Source organism: Oncorhynchus kisutch, linkage group LG23 (genome assembly GCF_002021735.2).
Source record: "Oncorhynchus kisutch isolate 150728-3 linkage group LG23, Okis_V2, whole genome shotgun sequence".
Classification (NCBI taxonomy): Eukaryota; Metazoa; Chordata; class Actinopteri; order Salmoniformes; family Salmonidae; genus Oncorhynchus; species Oncorhynchus kisutch.
In genome coordinates, this window is record NC_034196.2 from 32268101 (window position 1) to 32293038 (window position 24938).

Below are 24938 nucleotides of genomic sequence, written 5' to 3' on the forward strand. Positions count from 1 at the left end.
AAAACACAGGCATCACGCAATACGTGTCACCGGGAAATGGGTAACGAGCTGAGAGCTGGGTAAAAACCAGCATTAAACACGCAGGCTGCCTGCTACAGCCCTACAGCTCCTAACTCTTAACAGACAGCCTCCTAACCACTTAACCCAAGGTGCCAGAGGAGAGGCGGCTCACCAAGGCAAGATGATGGCTCTGTTCTGGAACTGTGAGAAATGGAATCACACAGTGAAAAGTGTGACGGAAAAGTACAAAGACATCACTCTACTGTGTTACATGAATGGAAATGACTTATTGTGATTTTCATGTTTGCAAAAAGGGAAGTTTATTTATTGAATGTACTGTTTCATTAACAAAAATCTAGGGATGAAAAAGATAGCAAACCCATACCCAAGTCATACTCTAGCAAAGCCATACTAAATAACCAAGGCCTTGCTACTGCATCATACTGACAACACAAACACACATACACACGCGCATACCGACACAACACATACACATATACACAAACATGCGCATACCGACACAACACAAACACATATACACAAACATGCGCATACCGACACAACACATATACACAAACATGCGCATACCGACACAACACATATACACAAACATGCGCATACCGACACAACACATATACACAAACATGCGCATACCGACACAACACAAACACAAATACACAAACATGCGCATACCGACACAACACAAACACATATACACAAACATGCGCATACCGACACAACACAAACACAAATACACAAACATGCGCATACCGACACAACACATATACACAAACATGCCCATACCGACACAACACAAACACAAATACACAAACATGCGCATACCGACACAACACATATACACAAACATGCCCATACCGACACAACACAAACACACATACACAAACATGCCCATACCGACACAACACAAACACATATACACAAACATGCCCATACCGACACAACACATATACACATATACACAAACATGCCCATACCGACACAACACATATACACATATACACAAACATGCCCATACCGACACAACACATATACACAAACATGCACATACCGACACAACACAAACACACATACACAAACATGCGCATACCGACACAACACATATACACAAACATGCACATACCGACACAACACAAACACACATACACAAACATGCCCATACCGACACAACACATATACACAAACATGCCCATACCGACACAACACAAACACATATACACAAACATGCGCATACCGACACAACACATATACACAAACATGCACATACCGACACAACACATATACACAAACATGCCCATACCGACACAACACAAACACACATACACAAACATGCCCATACCGACACAACACATATACACAAACATGCACATACCGACACAACACATATACACAAACATGCCCATACCGACACAACACAAACACACATACACAAACATGCCCATACCGACACAACACAAACACATATACACAAACATGCCCATACCGACACAACACAAACACATATACACAAACATGCCCATACCGACACAACACAAACACATATACACAAACATGCCCATACCGACACAACACAAACACAAATACACAAACATGCGCATACCGACACAACACATATACACAAACATGCGCATACCGACACAACACAAACACATATACACAAACATGCCCATACCGACACAACACAAACACACATACACAAACATGCGCATACCGACACAACACATATACACAAACATGCACATACCGACACAACACAAACACACATACACAAACATGCGCATACCGACACAACACATATACACAAACATGCCCATACCGACACAACACAAACACATATACACAAACATGCCCATACCGACACAACACAAACACACATACACAAACATGCGCATACCGACACAACACATATACACAAACATGCACATACCGACACAACACATATACACAAACATGCCCATACCGACACAACACAAACACACATACACAAACATGCCCATACCGACACAACACATATACACAAACATGCACATACCGACACAACACATATACACAAACATGCCCATACCGACACAACACAAACACACATACACAAACATGCCCATACCGACACAACACAAACACACATACACAAACATGCCCATACCGACACAACACAAACACATATACACAAACATGCCCATACCGACACAACACATATACACATATACACAAACATGCGCATACCGACACAACACATATACACAAACATGCGCATACCGACACAACACAAACACACATACACAAACATGCCCATACCGACACAACACAAACACATATACACAAACATGCCCATACCGACACAACACAAACACACATACACAAACATGCGCATACCGACACAACACATATACACATATACACAAACATGCCCATACCGACACAACACAAACACATATACACAAACATGCGCATACCGACACAACACATATACACAAACATGCCCATACCGACACAACACATATACACATATACACAAACATGCGCATACCGACACAACACATATACACAAACATGCCCATACCGACACAACACAAACACAAATACACAAACATGCGCATACCGACACAACACATATACACAAACATGCCCATACCGACACAACACAAATACACAAACATGCACATACCGACACAACACATATACACAAACATGCACATACCGACACAACACATATACACAAACATGCACATACCGACACAACACAAATACACAAACATGCACATACCGACACAACACATATACACAAACATGCCCATACCGACACAACACAAACACATATACACAAACATGCCCATACCGACACAACACATACACATATACACAAACATGCGCATACCGACACAACACATATACACGAACATGCGCATACCGACACAACACAAACACAAATACACAAACATGCGCATACCGACACAACACATATACACAAACATGCGCATACCGACACAACACATATACACAAACATGCCCATACCGACACAACACATATACACAAACATGCGCATACCGACACAACACAAACACATATACACGAACATGCGCATACCGACACAACACATATACACAAACATGCACATACCGACACAACACAAACACATATACACGAACATGCGCATACCGACACAACACAAACACATATACACAAACATGCGCATACCGACACAACACAAACACAAATACGCATACACACACACTTTTACACTCACCATCTGCTGCTGCTGCTACTCTCTTCTTTATTTGACTCTATCTATCCTGATGCCTGGTCACTTCACCCTGCCTTAATGTACATACAATATATATACAAAAGTATGTGGACACCCATTCAAATGAGTGGATTGGGCTATTTAAGCAACATCCGTTGCTAACAGGTATATAAAATCGAGCACACAGCCATGCAATCTCCATTGACAAACATTGGCAGTAGAATGGCCTTACTGAAAAGCTCAGTGGCTTTCAACGTGGCACCGTCATAGGATGCCACCTTTCTAACAAGTCAGTTCGTCAAATTTCAGCCCTGCTAGAGCTGCCCCGGTCAACTGTAAGTGCTGTTATGGTGAAGTGGAAACGTCTAGGTACAACAATGGCTCAGCCACGAAGTGTCAGCCACACAAGCTCACCGAATGGGACCGCCGAGTGCTGAAGTGATGTAAAGCTCGCCGCCATTGGACTCTGGAGCAGTGGAAACCCTTTCAACATCTGGCAGTCTGACGGATGATCTGGGTTTGGCGAATGCCAGGAGAATGCTACCTGCCCCAATGCGCCAACTGTAGTTTGGTGGAGGAGGAATAATAGTCTGGGGCTGTTTTTCATGGTTCGGGTCCTTTAGTTCCAGTGAAGGGAAATATTAATGCTACAGCATACAATGACATTCTAGACGATTCTGTGCTTCTTGCTTTGTGGCAACAGTTTGGGGAAGACACTTTCCTGTCCCCGCAGAAATGTTCCAACATCTAGTGGAAAACCTCCCTAGAAGGGTGGAGGCTGTTATAACAGCAAAGAGGGGACCAACTCCATGATTGTGGAATTAGATTTTTGACAAGCAGGTGTCCACATACTTTTGGTCATGTAGTGTATCTACCTCAAGCACCTCCTACTTTCTGCACATTGATCTGGTACTGGAATATATAGCTCCATTCATATGGATTTTATTCCTTGTGCTACTATTTTTATTTGTATTATTATTTTGAACTCTGCATCACTGGGAAGGGCTTGTAAGCATTTCATGGTTAAGTCTATACCCGTTGTATTCGCATGTGAAAAAATTACAAATGATTTGATTTGATCAGACTACTAAACCAGAGTCTCTCTTTCTCCATAGGCTCCAGCAGAGAGAGCAGTACGTCTGCATCTGCAGATCAGTCAGTCATGTGTCTGCACCGTGGTAAAAACACCTATCCTCCTGGATTATTCATACCCAATGCAAACACATTGACATGCAAACATGTTTTTCAGTTGAATCTCTGAGCAGTCTGCTCCCCTCCCCGGGGATCGTAAAAGCACATTAGGCTCAGACAGTGTGTAACTGGCCAGGCGACTGATCGAAGCGCGAAGAGCAGCCTCATCATCTCTCACACAGGCCAGGCGTGACTTATGGCCCAACAAAACAAAAGGACCTCATAGAGAAAACACCAACTCTAAACCACTCAACATTGTCAACAGTCAAGGACGGTGGATCATCTCTCTGTGTGTGTTATCATTCATGTCTGTGTGTATGTGTGTATGTGTGTGTGTGTGTGTGTGTGTTTGCGAGTGTCAGTGTGTGTATTCTGCCCTGCAGTAAATTGATTGTGGTTGTGTTTTTACAACTGCAGACACTAATGAATGCAGGGGCAGATGACTATAGAAACAATCCAGATGAACACAGAGTGTTTAAAAGAACCCCTCAGAATTGGAGTTCTGCACATTCTTTCAATTAAGAAAAAGTCAAAATATTTATAATCAGAACATTTCCTCTCCTCTCTGGAGCCAGTGAGTTCAAATCGATTCACTGTGTTCTTGCTTCACTTCCCACTTTCCCTAAATCTGCACCATCTGTGAAAAAAAAAATATATATATACACATTTATAACTCATAATAATACAGTAAAGGCATACTAGACTAGTATTATAATCTTTAATTAAATAGAGACAAATATTCTGGAGGTTTATAACTCTATCTCCACTATACCCCCCCTCTCTCCTATATCCCTCTCCTTCTTTCTCATGTTCAGCAGCACACAGTATTTATCTGCACGCTAGGCTAGACTGACAAATGGACGGAGGGGGAGTGGTGTCTGACCATGGAGCACTGTTCTGATTCACCAACACACCCTGCTTTTACCATCCACTTCCTATATTAACCACACCCACTAAACACCTCCCTACTATAATACCCAATGTACAGTATAATACCTTGAATGTTCCCAACCCACAATTCTAATGAGTGAGTCAGTCCTTGTTTTATTTTTACATTAAAGTCTCCCTTCAGACCCCTGTACGCACCCAAGGAGGGGCTAGACTAGAGGAACAGGCCACTCGTTGCTGTGCTGTTTGTCTGTGAGGTCAGAGGGTGCTAGGGCGTACAAAGGAATGCAGAGAGCCTAGAGCTGACCCATGGGGAGGAGACCCACAAGCACTATGAGACTTAAGATGTGATTGTTTCTCAGTCAAACCACCCCTTCCCCGACACACACACACATATGCACACACGCGTTCACACACACGCACACAGACTCACCATGACAAATAATCTGTGATGTGCCTCTGTTAACCAGGCATGGAAGGTCAACTCACTCATTCTCTCTCTAGAGCTGATCAGGGGGAGTTTAGCCTGCCTTTAGAGAGGACAGAGTTTAGCCTGCCTATAGAGAGGACAGAGTTTAGCCTGTCTTTAGGGATGGATTGACATTTACATAATGGGTACCTGGCGGGAAATGGGCGAGGGTCATGTTGTTCCAATTTCAGTCAAGGGGAGGGGTTAGTATTTTGTTTATCTAGTCCAGGGGAGGGTCATGTCATTTGTAATTGAGAACATTTCTATATTTCTCAGAGTTTTAGAATGAGTTGATTATTAGGCTATACATCTCTAATTCTCTGCTGGGTGCGCAATATTAAGTGTGCCTATAAGCTATTTAGTGTGGTCTCAATCAAATGATCCATAGCCTATAGGCTACGAAATGCCTGCTCGGAGAAGCATAGAGCAAAGTTATATTTCTAAGATAGCAGCTGCGATGGTGTAAATTTAACTAGCCTACATTACACACTGCAATGGATATTCCAACCCTGAGCCCAGGCCTGCTCTGCACTTGCTCATCCAAAACTGTTCTATGTGCTGCTTAACCAATGGCTGTGCATTTCCTCCACCCACCATGCACTCTTTATATAGCCTACCTCCATGTCAGTGAAGGACTGTTACATTAAAACCAAGACTCAAATTGAGGGGGTATAAAAGGGTATGTGATAGGCCTACTTTTTATGAAAGAAAATGGCAAAAAGCACAGGCCCGCCCCTCGCTAGCTGAAAATAAAACAGATCCAATTAAATAAAGTGATTTATAACAGTGCTTTGTTCTGCAATGCTTTATGCTACAAACAAGCTGTAAAATATCCATTAAAGGCGGGATTCTGATGCGTATGGGATATCATTGTTTCATTTCTTTGACATTCAGAGGTTGAGCTACAACTTTCTATGGCAGAGGAGACAAAACATTTACTTTGCTTGGGAAGTAATCTAATTCTGTCATTATCAATTGATTAAGCTACTCACTTTCTGTACAGTAGAAGAAGTTTAACCCAGACAGCTTTAAGGGTGAACACGTGTGACCTTCTCTCATTAGATTAAGACATGGAAGAACAGTAGCCAGCAGTTAAAGTATACTGTAAATGTTTCTGTGTCAGTGGACTTACTCTGTCTGGGGTGGAAAGGTATACCTAACTTTTCATAGTACCATGCTCAGATTCCTGCAAACAGGGACAGTTTTGTTGCAAACAAGACGATTTGGAATTGGAGAAATATGATAAGATTAACCTGTAAATTCAGTAAAAAAATATTCCGCTAATATGTACAATTATGTAGAATTGCATGAAATACTTATAAAATGTCCTGTGAATACGATGATAGATTCATGCAATGCTTTTACTATAAAGGAGATCTTTCCACTCCTACTCTTGCTCACGTTGGTCTGCAAACTCACAACCTTCTGGCCCGCAGCCCTGCGTTGCCATGTAATGTTTACAGGACGAAGAACAGTTTCTAAAACTGCATATCTAAGGCTCTGGTCTGTCCAAGAATTGAAGGTAAATGTTAAACATGTTCTCAGCTATCTACTTGATATTTTCATTATTATTTTGGGTACAGGGGAGGGTCACTTGTTTTTTTTCAAGGGCTTAGGTAAAATATATTTTGCTGAAGGAAGTGTCATACATTTTCAATTCAGAGAGGCCTGATTTTCTCCATGTAACCTTTATCATAAATAACGTTCACTCCCTTAGAGTGGAGCGCCGTCCCTGAACACAGAACTCTACAGGTCTGCTCACTGCATCTCAACACACCAGTGTTTCCCCTAGCACACTGCATCTCAACACACCAGTGTTTCCCCTAACACACTGCATCTCATCACACTGCATCTCAACACACTAGTGTTTCCCCTAACACACTGCATCTCAACACACCAGTGTTTCCCCTAACACACTGTATCTCAACACACTGCATCTCAACACACCAGTGTTTCCCCTAACACACTGCATCTCATCACACTGCATCTCAACACACCAGTGTTTCCCCTAACACACTGCATCTCATCACACTGCATCTCAACACACCAGTGTTTCCCCTAACACACTGCATCTCAACACACCAGTGTTTCCCCTAACACACTGCATCTCAACACACCAGTGTTTCCCCTAACACACTGCATCTCAACACACCAGTGTTTCCTCTAACACACTGCATCTCAACACACCAGTGTTTCCCCTAACACACTGCATCTCATCACACTGCATCTCAACACACCAGTGTTTCCCTTAACACACTGCATCTCAACACACCAGTGTTTCCCCTAACACACTGCATCTCAACACACCAGTGTTTCCCCTAACACACTGCATCTCAACACACCAGTGTTTCCCCTAACACACTGCATCTCAACACACCAGTGTTTCCCCTAACACACTGCATCTCAACACACCAGTGTTTCCTCTAACACACTGCATCTCAACACACCAGTGTTTCCCCTAACACACTGCATCTCAACACACCAGTGTTTCCCCTAACACACTGCATCTCAACACACCAGTGTTTCCCCTAACACACTGCATCTCAACACACCAGTGTTTCCCCTAACACACTGCATCTCAACACACTGCATCTCAACACACCAGTGTTTCCCCTAACACACTGCATCTCAACACACCAGTGTTTCCCCTAACACACTGCATCTCAACACACCAGTGTTTCCCCTAACACACTGCATCTCAACACACCAGTGTTTCCCCTAACACACTGCATCTCAACACACTGCATCTCAACACACCAGTGTTTCCCCTAACACACTGCATCTCAACACACCAGTGTTTCCCCTAACAGCTTTCGGCAAGGATGGCAATAGGTGACAATGTCGAAGACAGTTATTAGATCTGTTATATAATACAGAAGTCCTGGTTTGTTTAATATGATTTGAAGAGTACCCCCCTTAAGAATTTGTTCTTAACTGATAACTGATAATAAAAAATGTAATTAAATTAAATTAAATTCACTGGCACTGTTTTCAAATGCTAACATTTTAGCTTTTGTGGCACGAATCCCATTCAAGTCATGGGATGTGTTACGGTTATCTAGGTGTGAAGGATAGTCGGACCAAAATGCAGCGTGTAGATTGCGATCCATGTTTAATGAATAACGTGAAACACGAATAAACACAAAACACTACAAAACAAAGAACGTAACAAAAACCGAAACAGCCTATACTTGTGTAAATAAACAAAGAGATAGGAACAACGACACTAAGGACAATCACCCACGACAAACTCAAAGAATATGGCTACCTAAATATGGTTCCCAATCAGAGACAACGATAAACACCTGCCTCTGATTGAGAACCACTCCAGACAGCCATAGACTTAGCTAGATAACCCCACTAGCTACAATCCCAATACATACACACCAAAACCCCAAGACAAAACACACCACAATACAAAAACCCCATGCCACACCCTGGCCTGACCCAATACAAAATACTTAGACCAGGGCGTGAGAGAACCCCCCCCCCTAAGGTGCGGACTCCCGAACGCACCTCAAAACAATAGGGAGGGCGTCTGTCCATGGTGGCGGCTCAGGCGCGGGACGTGGACCCCACTCAGTCAATGTCTTAGTCCCCTCTCCTCGCGTCCCTGGATAGTCCACCCTCGCCGCCGACCATGGCCTAGTAGTCCCCACCCAGAACCCCACTGGACTGAGGAGCAGATCGGGAGTGAGAGAAAGCTCGGGAGTGAGAGAAAGCTCGGGAGTGAGAGAAAGCTCGGGAGTGAGAGGAAGCTCGGGAGTGAGAGGAAGCTCGGGAGTGAGAGGAAGCTCGGGAGTGAGAGGAAGCTCGGGAGTGAGAGGAAGCTCAGGCAGGTAGGTAGATCTACCAGATCCTGGCTGGCTGGTGGTTTCAGCAGATCCTGGCTGACTGGCAGATCCTGGCAGACTGGCGGATCCTGGCCGACTGGCAGATCCTGGCCGACTGGCGGATCCTGGCCGACTGGCAGTTCTGGCAGATCCCGGCTGACTGGCGGATCTGGAAGAGTCTGGCTGACTGGCGGATCTGGAAGAGTCTGGCTGACTGGCAGATCTGGAAGAGTCTGGTTGACTGGCAGATCTGGAAGAGTCTGGCTGACTGGCGGATCTGGAAGAGTCTGGCTGACTGGCGGATCTGGAAGAGTCTGGCTGACTGGCGGATCTGGAAGAGTCTGGCTGACTGGCGGATCTGGAAGAGTCTGGCGGATCTGGAAGAGTCTGGCTGACTGGCAGATCTGGAAGAGTCTGGCTGACTGGTGGATCCTGGCAGACTGAAAGATCTGGCTGCTCCATGCTGACTGGCGGCTCTGGCTGCTCCATGCTGACTGGCGGCTCTGGCTGCTCCATGTAGGCTGACATCTCTGGCGGCTTCTTACAGACTGGCAGCTCTGGCGGCTCCTTGCAGACTGGCAGCTCCTTGCAGACTGACAGCTCCGTGCAGTCTGACAGCTCCGTGCAGTCTGACAGCTCCGTGCAGACTGACAGCTCTGGCTGCTCCATGCAGACTGACAGCTCTGGCTGCTCCATGCAGACTGACAGCTCTGGCTGCTCCATGCAGACTGACAGCTCTGGCTGCTCCATGCAGACTGACAGCTCTGGCTGCTCCATGCAGACTGACATCTCTGGCTGCTCCATGCAGACTGACATCTCTGGCTGCTCCATGCAGACTGATAGCTCTGGCTGCTCCATGCAGACTGATATCTCTGGCTGCTCCATGCAGACTGATATCTCTGGCTGCTCAATGCAGACCGACAGCTCTGGCTGCTCCATGCAGACCGACAGCTCTGGCTGCTCCATGCACCTGGCTGCCACCGGAGGGCTGGTGCGTGGAGGTGGTGACGGATAGACCGGACCGTGCAGGCGCACTGGAGCTCTTGAGCACCGAGCCCGTCCAACCTTACCTGGTTGAATGCTCTCGGTCGCCCTGCCAGTGCGGCGAGGTGGAATAGCCCGCACTGGGCTATGCAGGCGAACCGGAGACACCGAGCGCAAGGCTGGTGCCATGTAAGCCGGCCCAAGGAGACGCACTGGGGACCAGATGCGTAGAGCCGGCTTCATGGCATTTGGCTCGACGCTCAATTTAGCCCGGCCGATACGCGGAGCTGGAATATACCGCACTGGACTGTGCACCCGCACTGGGGACGCCGTGCGCTCCACAGCATAACACGGTGCCTGCCCGGTCTCTCTAGCCCCCCGGTAAACACAGGGAGTTTGCGCAGGTCTCCTACCTGGCATAGCCATACTCCCTGTGAGCCCCCCCCCAATACATTTTTGGGGCTGACTTTCAGGCTTCCATCCGCGTCGCCGTGCTGCCTCCTCATACCAGCGCCTCTCCGCTTTCTTCGCCTCCAGTTCCTCCTTGGGGCGGTGATATTCTCCAGGCTGAGCCCAGGGTCCTTTACCGTCCAGTTCGTCCTCCCATGTCCATTTCTCCAGGTGGTGCAACCTCTCCCACTGCAGCTGCTGCTCCTGCTGCTGCTGCCTCTGTTGCCTCTCCTGTGGCTCCTGCCTGTTAACACGCTGCTTGGTCCGTTTGTGGTGGGTGATTCTGTTACGTTTTTCTAGGTGTGAAGGATAGTCGGACCAAAATGCAGCGTGTAGATTGCGATCCATGTTTAATGAATAACGTGAAACACGAATAAACACAAAACACTACAAAACAAAGAACGTAACAAAAACCGAAACAGCCTATACTTGTGTAAATAAACAAAGAGATAGGAACAACGACACTAAGGACAATCACCCACGACAAACTCAAAGAATATGGCTGCCTAAATATGGTTCCCAATCAGAGACAACGATAAACACCTGCCTCTGATTGAGAACCACTCCAGACAGCCATAGACTTAGCTAGATAACCCCACTAGCTACAATCCCAATACATACACACCAAAACCCCAAGACAAAACACACCACAATACAAAAACCCCATGCCACACCCTGGCCTGACCCAATACATGAAGATAAACACAAAATACTTAGACCAGGGCGTGACAGGATGGATATTATCATCCAAAAGTATCTCGAATGTATTGTGAAGCTCACCAAAATGCTAATATGGGTCTCGTGACTTAAATAAGATTTGGAAACAGTGCTAGCCACTGCTAGCCAGGGAAGCTAAACCAAAGCATGAATTGCAGTCATATCTTGTACATACTGCTTACAGGGTAAGAAAACCAATGTGTCATTTTGTAGTTCGGGTGAATTATCTCTTTCAGCCTAAAAATACAAGGGGAGAGGAGGAAGGGGAGAGGAGAAGAGGAGTGGAGGAGAGAACGAGAGAGAGACAAACAGAAGTGGTGGTTCGGGGGGTTGTTGGATGGACAGAGAGGCTTCTGCCTCTACAGCTGCCGGCTTCGAAAGCAAGCCAATCAGAGAGCCCAGATTAATTCCCCTTGGCAGATGGCCAATTGTATCACTTCCAGCCTCTAAATGGATTGGGCCAGACTTCATGCACAGAATCGAAGCAAGACCGGGGGAACGAACCCTTCAATCTACTGGTTTGTTTGAGCGGCACACACACACACGAAGGCATGCGCGAGTGCACACACACACACACACACACACACACACACACACACACACACACACACACACACACACACACACACACACACACACACACTCTCTCAGGGCCAGAGGGGAGACCCTCTAATTAAATCTGATTATGCAGTCATTACCAGAGGAAGTGACAAAGGACACTGTGACATCACAATGAAAGCTCGGAAGCCAAAGATTAAGGGAGGATTTGTCCAGGAGCGTATGTGTGTGCGTACATATGTGTGTGTCTATTATGGAATACACAAATGCAGAATAGAATACCAATTGAGAAGACACAACTGTTCATGAAATTCTTTCTTCATGCGCCAAAGTATTTGAGTCAAGTGACTGAATCGTGAAATTGAAATTGCCACTGAATAGTAGCGAGAGAGATAAATGTTCTATGTCTCATTGGAAAGAAAAGTCCTGAAACCTGTTCATATGTTCCTATTATCATGAAGGGGGATGAATAGTTCAGACTATGTGTCTCAAATGGCATCCTATTCCCTATTATAGTGCACTACCTTTGACCAGAAACGTTTAGGCTCTGGTCTAAAGTAGTGCACTACATAGGGAATAGGATGCCATTTGAGATGTACATAAGGCTTGTGCTACTCTTCCAAAGGAAAATATGATGCAAGATCATTCCCCTGGATGTAAAGCTGACTGCTTCAGGCTCTGAGTTGAGGTCTTCTGGGCTTTAGAGCTGAGCGAAGGAGGAGAGGAATCCATATTAATGTAATAAACTTACACCATCCCTGTTTGTTCAGATGGTTTTCCTCGTGTTCGACTGAGAGATCAAAAAAGCACATCAATTACAAACTGCCCATAAATGTTACTGATGTGGCTCTCGTCCCATGGCTTGTAAAATAAAGCATGTCTATGGCTCCTCAGGGCCTCCGGACAAACATGACTTTGTGTGTGTGTGTGTGTGTGTATATGTGTGTGTGTGCCTATGTGTGTGTGTGAGAGAGATGGCGGCCAGCAAAGGCCAACTGCTCCATCTGAGGCCCAGACCCTCTCAATCTACACCAGAAACACAGAAGTTAATTGTTGTTGGTTTTCAAAGGATCACATTTCCAAAATAATATGTTCTTAAATGATAGAATTATAGAAAGGTGAAACAAAGATATGTAAATAAAAATGTTATCTTTAGGACTAAAATAATAAATCAAATAAACATGATGGGTCAGAGTTTGAGGACAATGTGGTGATGAGATTGGACAGTGGATATATACAGTGCATTCGGAAAGTATTCAGACCCCTTGACTATTTCCAAATTTTGTTACGTTACAGCCTTGCTCAAAAATGTATTAAATTGTTTTCCCCCCTCATCAATCTACACACAATACCGCATAATGTCAAAGCAAAAACAGTTTTTTGGAGAAAAAAAATAAGTTTTTTTTTTTTACAAAATAGAGATATCACATTTGCATATAGTCCCAGTCAAAGATTTGGACACACCTACTCATTCAAGGGTTTTTCTTAATTGTTACTATTTTCTTCCTTGTAGGATAATAGTGAAGACATCAAAACTATGAAATTACACATCATGTAGTAACCAAAAAATTGTTAAACAAATCGAAATATATTTTATATTTGAGATTCTTCAAAATAGCCTCTCTTTGCCTTGATGATAGCTTTGCACACTCTTGGCATTCTCTCAACCAGCTTCATGAGGAATGCTTTTCCAACTGTCTTGAAGGAGTTCCCACATATGCTGAGCACTTGTTGGCTGCTTTTCCTTCACTTTGCGGTCCAACTCATCCCAAACCATATCATTTGGGTGGAGGTCGGGTGATTGTGGAGGACAGGTCATCTGATGCAGCACTCCACCACTCTTCTTGGTCAAATAGCCCTTACACAACCTGGAAGTGTGTTTTGGGTCATTGTCCTGTTGAAAAACAAATGATAATCCCACAAAGAGCAAACCAGATGCAATGGAGTATTGCTGCAGAATGCTGTGGTAGCCATGCTGGTTAAGTGTGCCTTGAATTCTAAATAAATCACAGACAGTGTCACCAGCAAAGCACCCCACACCATCACACCTCTTCTTCCATGCTTCACAGTGGGAACCACACATGTGGAGAACATCCATTCAACTACTCTGCGTCTCAAAGACACTGCGGTTGAAACCAAAAATCTGAAATTTGGACTCATCAGACCAAAGGAAAGATTGCCACCAATCCACTGCTCGTGTTTCTTGGGCCAAGCAAGTCTCTTCTTATTATTGGTGTCCTTTAGTAGTGGTTTCTTTGCAGCAATTTGACCATGAAGGCTTGATTCACACAGTCTCCTCTGAACAGTTGATGTTGAGATGTGTCTGTTACTTGAACTCTGTGAAGCATTTATTTGGCCTGCAATTTCTGAAGTTGATAACTCATTTTTTTTGTTTGTTAACCTTTATTTAACTAGGCAAGTCAGTTATGAACAAATTCTTATTTACAATGACGGCGTACCCCAGCCAAACCCTAACCCGGACGATGCTGGGCCAATTGTGTGCCGCCCTATGGGACTCCCAATCAGTGCCGGTTGTGATACAGCCTAGAATCGAACCAGGGTCTGTAGTGATGCCTCTAGCACTGAGATGCAGTGGCTTAGACCGCTGTGCCACTCGGGAGCCCCTAATGAACTTATCCTCTGCACCAGAGGTCATTTTGGGTCTTCATTTCTTGTGGCGGTCCTCAGGAGAGCCAGTTCCACCATAAAGCTTGATGGTTTTTGCGACTGCACTTTCCGGATTGACTGACCTTCATGTCTTCAAGTAATGATGGACTGTCGATTCTCTTTGCTCTTTGCTTTGCTTATACTGTTCTTGCCATAATATGGACTTGGTCTTTTACCAAATAGGGCTATCTTCTGTATACCACCTCTACCTTGTCACAACACAACTGATTGGCTCAAACACATGAAGAAAGAAAGATATTCCACAAATTAACTTTTAGCAAGGCACATCTGTTATTTGAAATGCATTCCGCATGAAGCTGGTTGAGAGAATACCAAGAGTGTGCAAAGCTGTCATCAAGGCAAAGGGTGGCTACTTTGAAGAATCTCAAAAATCTAATATTTGAATCCATTTTAGAATAAGGCCGTAACATAGCAATATTTGGAAAAAGGGAAGAGGTCTGAATACTTTCCGAATGCCCTGTATTTCAAAGACTAACTTACAGAGACCAACATAGACAGACAGCATTAAAATGGGCATTTGTTGTTAGGAAGCTATCAAATTACAGTACTTTTGTTTTGAGGTCAGTGTCTGCCAGCTGTTGTTTAACTCTGTTAAATGTTACATTTTTTAAATTCATTTTTGTACTGTTTGGTTTGTCTAAGCATAAAGTAAAGGAAAATGTCTGTGTTCATGTTTGTTTTGAGGGTAGGGACAGGTTTGGGGAGACAGAGGGCAGGCAAATGTCACTCATAAATCGGTTTTGTTTGGTTTCCTCATCTTTTTCCATAATGGAGCAAACCATATATAATACCTTATACACAGTTGAAGTGGGAAGTTTACATACACTTAGGATGGAGTCATTAAAACTAGTGTTTCAACCACTCCACAAATTTCTTGTTAACTAACTAAAGTTCTGGCAAGTCGGTTAGGACATCTACTTTGTGAATGACACAAGTCATTTTTCCAACAATTGTTTACAGACAGATTATTTCACTTTCACTTACTGTATCACAATTCCAGTGGATCAGAAGTTTACATATACTAAGTTGACTGTGTCTTTAAACAGCTTGGAAAATACCAGAAAATGATGTCAACGCTTTAGAAGCTTCCGATAGGCTAATTGACATCATTTGAGTCAATTGGAGGTGTACCTGTGGATGTATTTCAAGGCCTACCTTCAAACTCAGTGCCACTTTGCTTGACATCATGGGAAAATCAAAAGAAATCAGTTAAGACCTCAGAAAAAAATGGTGGACTTCCACAAGTCTGGTTCATCCTTGGGGACAATTTCCAAATGCCTGAAGGTACCATCATCTGTACAAACAATAGTACGCAAGTATAAACACCATGGGACCACGCAGCCTTCATACCACTCAGGAAGGAGACGTGTTCTGTCTCCTAGAGATGAACATCATTTGGTGAGAAAAGTGCAAATCAAACCCAGAACAACAGTAAAGGACCTTGTGAAGATGCTGGAGGAAACAGGTACAAAAGTATCTATATCCACAGTAAAACGAGTCCTATATCGACATAACCTGAAAGGCCTCTCAGCAAGGAAGAAGCCTCCAAAACCGCCATTAAAAAGCCAGACTACGGTTTTAACTACACATGGGGACAAACATCGTACTTTTTGTCCTCTGGTCTGATGAAACAAAAATAGAACTGTTTGGCCATAATGACCATCGTAATTTTTTTTGGAAAAAGGGGTAGGCTTGCAAGCCAAAGTACACCATCCCAACCGTGAAGCAAGGGGGTGGCAGCTTCATGTTGTGGGGGTGCTTTGCTGCAGGAGGGGCTGGTGCACTTCACAAAATAGATGGCGGCATGAGAAAATAAAATTATGTGGATATATTGAAGCAACATCTCAAGACATCAGTCAGGAAGTTAAAGCTTGGTTGCAAATGGGTCTTCCAAATTAACAATGACCCCAAGCATACTTCCAAAGTTGTAGCAAAATGGCTTAAGGAACACAAAGTCAAGGTATTGGAATGGCCATCACAAAGCCCTGACCTCAATCCTATAGAAAATTTGTGGGCAGAACTGAAAAAGCGTGTGTGAGCAAGGAGGCCTACAAACCTGACTCAGTTACACCAGCTCTGTCAGGAGGAATGGGCCAAAATTCACTCAGCTTATTGTGGGAAGCTTGTGGAAGGCTACCCGAAATGTTTGACCCAAATTAAACAATTTAAAGGCAATTCTACCAAATACTAATTGAGTGTATGTAAACTTCTGACCCACTGGGAATGTGGTGAAATAAATAAATGCTGAAATAAATCATTCTCTCTACTATTATTCTGACATGTCACATTCTTAAAATAAAGTGGTGATCCTAATTGACCTAAAACAGGATATTTTTACTCGGATTAAATGTCAGGAATTGTGAAAAACTGAGTTTAAATGTATTTGGCTAAGGTGTATGTAAACTTCCGGCTTCAACTGTATACACTGCCTTTGGAAAGTATTCAGACCCCTTGACTTTTTCCACTTTGCTACGTTACAGCCTTATTCTAAAATGGATTTAATTGTTTTTCCCCCTCATCAATCTACACACAATAGCCCATAATGACAAAGAAAAAAGTTATTTATATACTTATGCTAATGTAATCCGTTACAGTTAACTGTCCAAAATTGTAATCAGTAACGTAACCTTTGGATAACCCAAAGTCAGTAATGTAATCTGATTACATTCAGTTACTTTTTAAGATTACTTTCCCCTTAAGAGGCATTAGAAGAAGACAAAAATGTATGTTACCAATTGAACTAACTATTGCAGAATAAATCAATGTTAAAGTTTACATAGCTGGCCATATATGGATGCTGAATTTAACTTTATGGGTTGGTTATGTAGGCTTCTTCTAACCCAACGCTTTCTACTATAAGAGTACGATTAAATTATATCCTTACATTAATACTTATAATTCATAAATCCAAAAATATATGTAGCAACTATAGATTGCCCCTTTAAGTCTATGAAAAGTGTACGAGTTTGAGTATGTCTCCATTAGGCCTATGGATAATTTTTTTATCAGCATGAATTAGATTGACAAATAAAAGCCCCACTTCTATTCCATAGGCTGGGATACGCACTATGCAGCTGTTGTTCCATAGGCTGGGATACGCACTATGCAGCTGTTGTTCCATAGGCTGGGATACGCACTATGCAGGTGTTGTTCCATAGGCTGGGATACGCACTATGCAGGTGTTATTCCATAGGCTGGGATACGCACTATGCAGCTGTTGTTCCATAGGCTGGGATACGCACTATGCAGGTGTTATTCCATAGGCTGGGATACGCACTATGCAGCTGTTGTTCCATAGGCTGGGATACGCACTATGCAGCTGTTGTTCCATAGGCTGGGATACGCACTATGCAGGTGTTGTTCCATAGGCTGGGATACGCACTATGCAGCTGTTGTTCCATAGGCTGGGATACGCACTATGCAGCTGTTGTTCCATAGGCTGGGATACGCACTATGCAGGTGTTGTTCCATAGGCTGGGATACGCACTATGCAGCTGTTGTTCCATAGGCTGGGATACGCACTATGCAGCTGTTGTTCCATAGGCTGGGATACGCACTATGCAGGTGTTGTTCCATAGGCTGGGATACGCACTATGCAGCTGTTGTTCCATAGGCTGGGATACGCACTATGCAGCTGTTGTTCCATAGGCTGGGATACGCACTATGCAGGTGTTGTTCCATAGGCTGGGATACGCACTATGCAGCTGTTGTTCCATAGGCTGGGATACGCACTATGCAGCTGTTGTTCCATAGGCTGGGATACGCACTATGCAGGTGTTGTTCCATAGGCTGGGATACGCACTATGCAGCTGTTGTTCCATAGGCTGGGATACGCACTATGCAGGTGTAGCAAGAGCACATTATTCACTGACTGTCCACTGGTTTGAAAAACAATGATTGATAGGCAACTTAAACTTCTTGAATTCAACCATTATTGGGTTCAAATACACATTTAGATTTGTGAACAGCCATCCACAACAACCACAATCCGATGATTCACATCAATGCGCTATGTAGATCAATAATAAGTGATATCCGTATCGCCGTAGACTAAACCACTGCTGTCATCCTCACCTCCAAGCGTTTATTCAAGATGGATCATCTTGAGACATAGCTTGGACTGTAGCCTACAAAAGCCTATTCCTGCTCTGTCCCGCGATTCATCAAACACATTTGGTGTGTCATCATAGTGGTCTCTGACTTGTGGTCAGACTCGCTCAGGTGGAACAAACTTAAACGTGCACCATTTTGCAATACGGATTTGAATGGCATTGAGAAAACAGACAAGTGTCAGAGAAGTGTCAAAGAAGCCAGTCCTGCATTGTCTTGGCTGTGTGCTTAGGGTCATTGTCCTGTTGGAAGGTGAACCTTCGCCCCAGTCTGAGGTCCTGAGTGCTCTGGAGCAGGATTTCATCAAGGATCTCTGTATTTTGCTCAGTTCATCTTTGCCTCGATCCTGACTAGTCTCCCAGTCCCTGACGCTGACAAACATCCACAAAGCATGATGCTGCCACCACTATGCTTCACTGTAGGGATGGACACAGGTTTCCTCCAGACATGACACTTGGCATTCAGGCCAAAGAGTTCAATCTTGATTTCATCAAGTCAGAGTCTTTAGGTACCTTTTGGCAAACTTCAAGTGGGCTGTTTACTGAGGAATAGCTTCCGTCTGGCCACTACCATAAAGGCCTGATTGGTGGAGTGCTGCAGAGATGGTTGTCCTTCTAGAAGTTTCTCCCATTTCCACAGAGGAACTCTAGAGCTCTTTCAGATTCACCATGGGGTACTTGGTCACCTCCCTGACCAAGGCCCTTCTACCCCAATTGCTCAGTTTGGCTGGGCAGCCAGCTCTAGGAAAAGTCTTGGTGGTTCCAAACTTATTCCATTTAAGAATGATGGAGGGGATTTGGGATTTTTCTTGGGGATTTGCAATGCTGCAGACATTTTTTGGTACCCTTCCCCAGATCTGTGCCTCGACACAATCCTGTCTCGAAGCACTACAGACAATTCCTTCGACCTCATGGCTTGGATTTTGCTCTGACAACTGTGGGGCCTTTCCAAATCATGTTGAATTCCAATCAATTTAATTGACCAAAGGTGGACTCATAGAGTCTCATAGCAAAAGGTCTGAATACAGTATTTCTGTTTTTTACTTTGAATAAATTAGCAAAAATATCTAAAAATCTGTTTTCACTTTGTCATGATGGGGTGTGTGTAGATTGCGTAGGTGATTTTTTTTTACATCTATTTTAGAGGCTGTAACGTAACAAACATGTGGAAAACATCAAGGGGGCTGAAGACTTTCCGAATGCACTTTATATTGGGAAAAGGATACATGCCATTTCTTACAAAACATAGAGAGAATTGCTTTTGTGTCTTATTGCTTCAATTCTCTACTCATAGTTGACAGAGCCTACATTGACTGAATTTATTGTTTCAATTGATGAAATGAATAGCATTCAGATTCTTGAGTTTCATTTATTGAAATCACACATAATACCGACAATAAATAAATATGCTGAGATATGAGAGAGTTTGCTTGAAGAAATTGAGACCTTTCTCAAGAGAGCAACACCAGATGTGAATAATCTATTGTTGATAGAATCCTACATTTCTTTTCTAACATCTTCGTTAATACTGTAATATAGTTCTGAGTCACATGTCGATATTGGTCAGGAGATGGCGAGTCCCATAACTGATACAGTGAAACAACTCAGTAGTGGTATGTACCAGTACATTTACATATCGCCCCTTTTGGACTAGGAGACCAAGTATCATCAGTCCGATTACTGGATCTTCTTGGTGAAGGAGTCCCAGAGAACAGCCAGTTGGGCCTTCAGGTCCTGGGCTAATGGGTCCAGCTTCATCAGCTTCTCTCCATAGGGGGCCAGGTTCTGCTGGACCTCCTGGGTTCTCTGGGTCAGCTGGGTCTGGAAGCTTTGGGTCAGAGGAATCATGCTCCTCTGGAACTCCTCCAGGTTCTGGTCCATTTTCTGCTTCAGCTCCTCAGTGTAGGGGCCCAGCTGGGCCTGCAGCTGCTGCAAACTCTTCTCCAGGCTTCCCTTCAGCTCCTCACTCTTCTGGAGCAGAGAGGCCTTCAGCGCATCGGAGTCCAGGGCCTCTGCATAGATGGTCACGTCCCTCTTCATCTCCTCAAGCTGCCTCTGGAGGTCTGCGTTCAGCTCGTCAGAGTAGGGCTGCAGCTTGGCTGTCAAGGCGCTCAGGTCTTTCTCCAGACGAGCCTTCAGCTGCTCAGCCTCCTGGGAAAGCTTGGCCAGCAGGTCCTGAGTCAGAGGAGTCACCTGACCACGCATGGCCACAGTGTACTGGCTCACAGCATCAGCACTCTCTGTGATCATGGTGCTATTGAAACAGCGAGAGAAAGGTCAATACAGAAGCCAAGTCATTCAGGTGAACACAAACAGGTAGTTGGTTGAGTAGGTTTCAAACTCTATTATATTGTGTTATTTTCTACATAGACTTACTTGACTTCGTGTGCCACCTCTGACTGTCTAATCTTCTGCAGGGCATCGTCAGCCGTGAGTGTTGCCTTGGCAACATAGTCCCAGAATGCGTCTTTCACAATGTCCAGCTGTTGCTTAGACTGGTCCTGCCACAGAACATTGGCATCGCAGCCTGTAGGAGAGACCGTGGATAATTTTATTTACAGTCTAGACGGTGTCTGAGATTAAACGTTTGCATCTGTCATTAATATAACACTAGAGTGTAACATGATTCATTTTCTACTTTAGTCCTGTAAAAATAAAAGACTATGTATTGAAAAACTTCTTCTCCACTCACCAGTGAAAACAGCAAGCGCAAGCACCACGAGGACCTTCATGACCAGACTATAGGCTGTTCATGGAGAAAAGATTTAAGTCAGGCTACAATATATCATGAATGAGAAACTATGTGACTAGAGTCAGCTAGTGACTTACCTGTTTAAGATAGCTTGTGTCTTGTCCTTGTGTCTGGTAGTGGGTGTGTACTGCAGGTGTCAGGGCTGGGAGTATATATAGGGGGCGGTGAGTTGGAGTGAAGAACAAAGTCCAGGACTGAGTGCCCTGTTGTATGTCCTCCTGTCACTCCTACTGCCACATCATAACCTCAGTACTCTGGGGACACGTTATGGGGACCAAGTGATCAAGCTGACACCATATATTTTACATTTACATTTAAGTCATTTAGCAGATTCCTTTATTCAGAGTGACTTACAGTTAGTTAGTGCATTCATCTAAAGAGGTGGGATAAATGCATATCACAGTCATAGGCATATCCAGCCAACTGGACACAACTGTGGGAAGCATTGGAGTCAACATGGGCCAGCATCCCTGTGGAACGCTTTCAACACTATGTAGATTCCATGCCCCAATAAATTGAGGTTATTCTGAGGGCAGAAAGGGGTGAAACTCAATATTAGGAAGGTGTTCCTAATGTTTTTTATACTCAGTATACGTATGGGTGACGCACTGATGACTCAGTAGACTCTGAACTTTCATATTGTTATATCATATAAGAGACAATATAAATCAGGTTAATTATGTATGTAGGGCCGAAGTCCTCTTGTAGTCAGTGGTATGTCACATAAAGTTGCTTCATGTTTTAAAATGTACTCTAATCTCTAGACAAGGACATAATAAAGGGGTTTATTCCAAAATACATGTCCAATGTACAGTACCAGTCAAAAGTTTGGACACACCTACTCATTCAAGGGTTTTTCTTTATTTTTACTATTTTCTACATTGTAGAATAATAGTGAAGACATCAAAACTATGAAATAACACATACTGTAATCACATAGTAACCAAAAAAGTGTTAAACATATAAACATATTTTATATTTACATGACAGCTTTGCACACTCTTGGCATTCACTCCACCAGCTTCATGAGGTAGTCACCTGTAATGCATTTCAATTAACAGTTGTGCCTTGTTAAAATGCGTTTGAGCCAATCAGTTGTGTTTTGACAAGGTAGTGGTGGTATACAGAATATAGCCCTATTTGGTAACAGACACATCTCAACATCAACTGTTCAGAGGAGACTGTGTGAATCAAGCCTTCATGGTCAAATTGCTGCAAAGAAACCACTACTAAAGGACACCAATAAGAAGAGACTTGCTTGGGCCAAGAAACACGACCGATGGACATTAGACTGGTGGAAATGTGTCCTTTGGTCTGATGAATCCAAATTTCAGATTTTTGGTTCCAACCGCCGTGTCTTTGTGAGACACAGAGTAGGTGAACAGATGATCTCTGCATGTGTGGTTCCCTTCGTGAGGCATGGAGGAGGAGGTATGATGATGTGGAGGTGATTAACTGGTGACACTGTCTGTGATTTATTTAGAATTCAAGGCACACTTAACCAGCATGGCTACCACAGCATTCTGCAGCGATACGCCATCCCATCTGGTTTGCACTTAGTTGTACTATCATTTGTTTTTCAACAGGACAATGACCCAACACACCTCAAGGCAGTGTAAGGGCTATTTGACCAAGAAGGAGAGTGATGGAGTGCTGCATCAGATGAACTGGCCTCCACAATCACCTGACCTCAACCCAATTGAGATGGTTTGGGATGAGTTGGACCACAGAGTGAAGAAAAAGCAGCCAGCAAGTGCTCAGCATACATTGGAACATCTTCAAGACTGTTAGAAAAGCATTCCAGGTGAAGCTGGTTGAGAGAATGGCAAGAAAGTGCAAAGCTGTCATCAAGGCGAAGGGTGGCTACTTTGAAGAATATAAAATATATTTTGATTTGTTTAATACTTTTTTGTTTACTACATGATTCCATATGTCATTTCATAGTGTTGATGTCTCCACTATTATTCTACAATGTAGAACATAGTAAACATAAAGAAAGCTTTGAATCAGTAGGTGTGTCCCAACTTTGACGGGTACAGTATGTTTACCCCAAATACGTACATTCATTTGAATGTCTCAGGCAATGAGACAAATATTGTTACTTTACCTTGTGGGTCAGTCTGACAAGAACTTTGACCCCGACTTGTCTTTAGATGACCCAGTAGAGATAATCTTGGGAGAAGGGATTGTATTTTCCTTACACAGCTACACTTAGGCCTAGTTGGATAAGGCTGAATTGTTGCACTCAGCCTTAGTATTAAAAAGAATCCCTCCCCGATTGCCAAATGTAATTTATGGAACCAAATGATCAAATAAGTTGTCCCTGCATTTTTTTCAGTTCAAGAGATTTTCCAACTCAATCAAATCAATTGATTCTTGATTCCTCTCAGCGGAGACAGAAATAAAAATAAACAAAGGCTCAGAGAGATCATCCATAGAAATAGAATGTATGAGAAATCCAAATAAGTGGTTGCTTACTTTAATGGTGCCACACTATAATGTGAAATTCTACACAATCTATTTCTGTGCTCTCCCCTGAGAGTAGAGTTTATCTAAATGCCACAGGGCCGTTCCACTCCTAACAAGTGGGTGGAGTAACTCACAAATTAACACAATTCAGAATAAAACCAACTCAGAAGCAAAAATTATGTTTGTGAGTGTTTTGTGGTCAGCTTGCAAATATGGCTATATTATGGAGTTGTGATATATTAGTTGTGGCTGTTCAAATCAAATCGTACGTCAGCTGATATCTCAAAGTGCTGTACAGAAACCCAGCCTAAAACCCCTAACAGCAAGCAATGCAGGTGTAGAAGCACGGTGGTTAGGAAAAACTCCCTAGAAAGGCCAAAACCTAGAAAGAAACCTAGAGAGGAACCAGGCTATGTGGGGCGGCCAGTCCTCTTCTGGCTGTGCCGGGTGGAGATTATAACAGAACATGGCCAAGATGTTCAAATGTTCATAAATGACCAGCATGGTCCAATAATAATAAGGCAGAACAGTTGAAACTGGAGCAGCAGCACAGTCAGGTGGACTGGGGAC

General features: G+C 43.7%; 1 protein-coding gene across 1 annotated transcript; it reads right to left on the reverse strand.

Moving 5' to 3' along the window:
* Positions 1–20496: 20496 nt before the first annotated feature.
* LOC109867884 (apolipoprotein A-I-like) lies at positions 20497–22153 on the reverse strand. The gene is made up of 4 exons (XM_031803278.1): positions 21977–22153; positions 21840–21893; positions 21524–21674; positions 20497–21401 (listed from the first exon to the last, which is right to left on the reverse strand). The coding sequence occupies exons 2-4, from the start codon at positions 21877–21879 to the stop codon at positions 20825–20827; spliced, it is 768 nt and encodes a 255-aa protein (XP_031659138.1). The 5' UTR covers positions 21880–21893; positions 21977–22153; the 3' UTR covers positions 20497–20824.
* Positions 22154–24938: the final 2785 nt, after the last annotated feature.

Excerpts from the sequence above, each read along its gene's own strand:
- LOC109867884 (XM_031803278.1), bottom strand. The coding sequence starts at position 21,879 with ATGAAGGTCCTCGTGGTGCTTGCGCTTGCTGTTTTCACTG. Across the intron at positions 21,675-21,839 it reads TGCGCTTGCTGTTTTCACTG|GCTGCGATGCCAATGTTCTG; the intron begins GTGAGTGGAGAA and ends TCTCTCCTACAG. Across the intron at positions 21,402-21,523 it reads GAGGTGGCACACGAAGTCAA|CACCATGATCACAGAGAGTG; the intron begins GTAAGTCTATGT and ends CTGTTTCAATAG.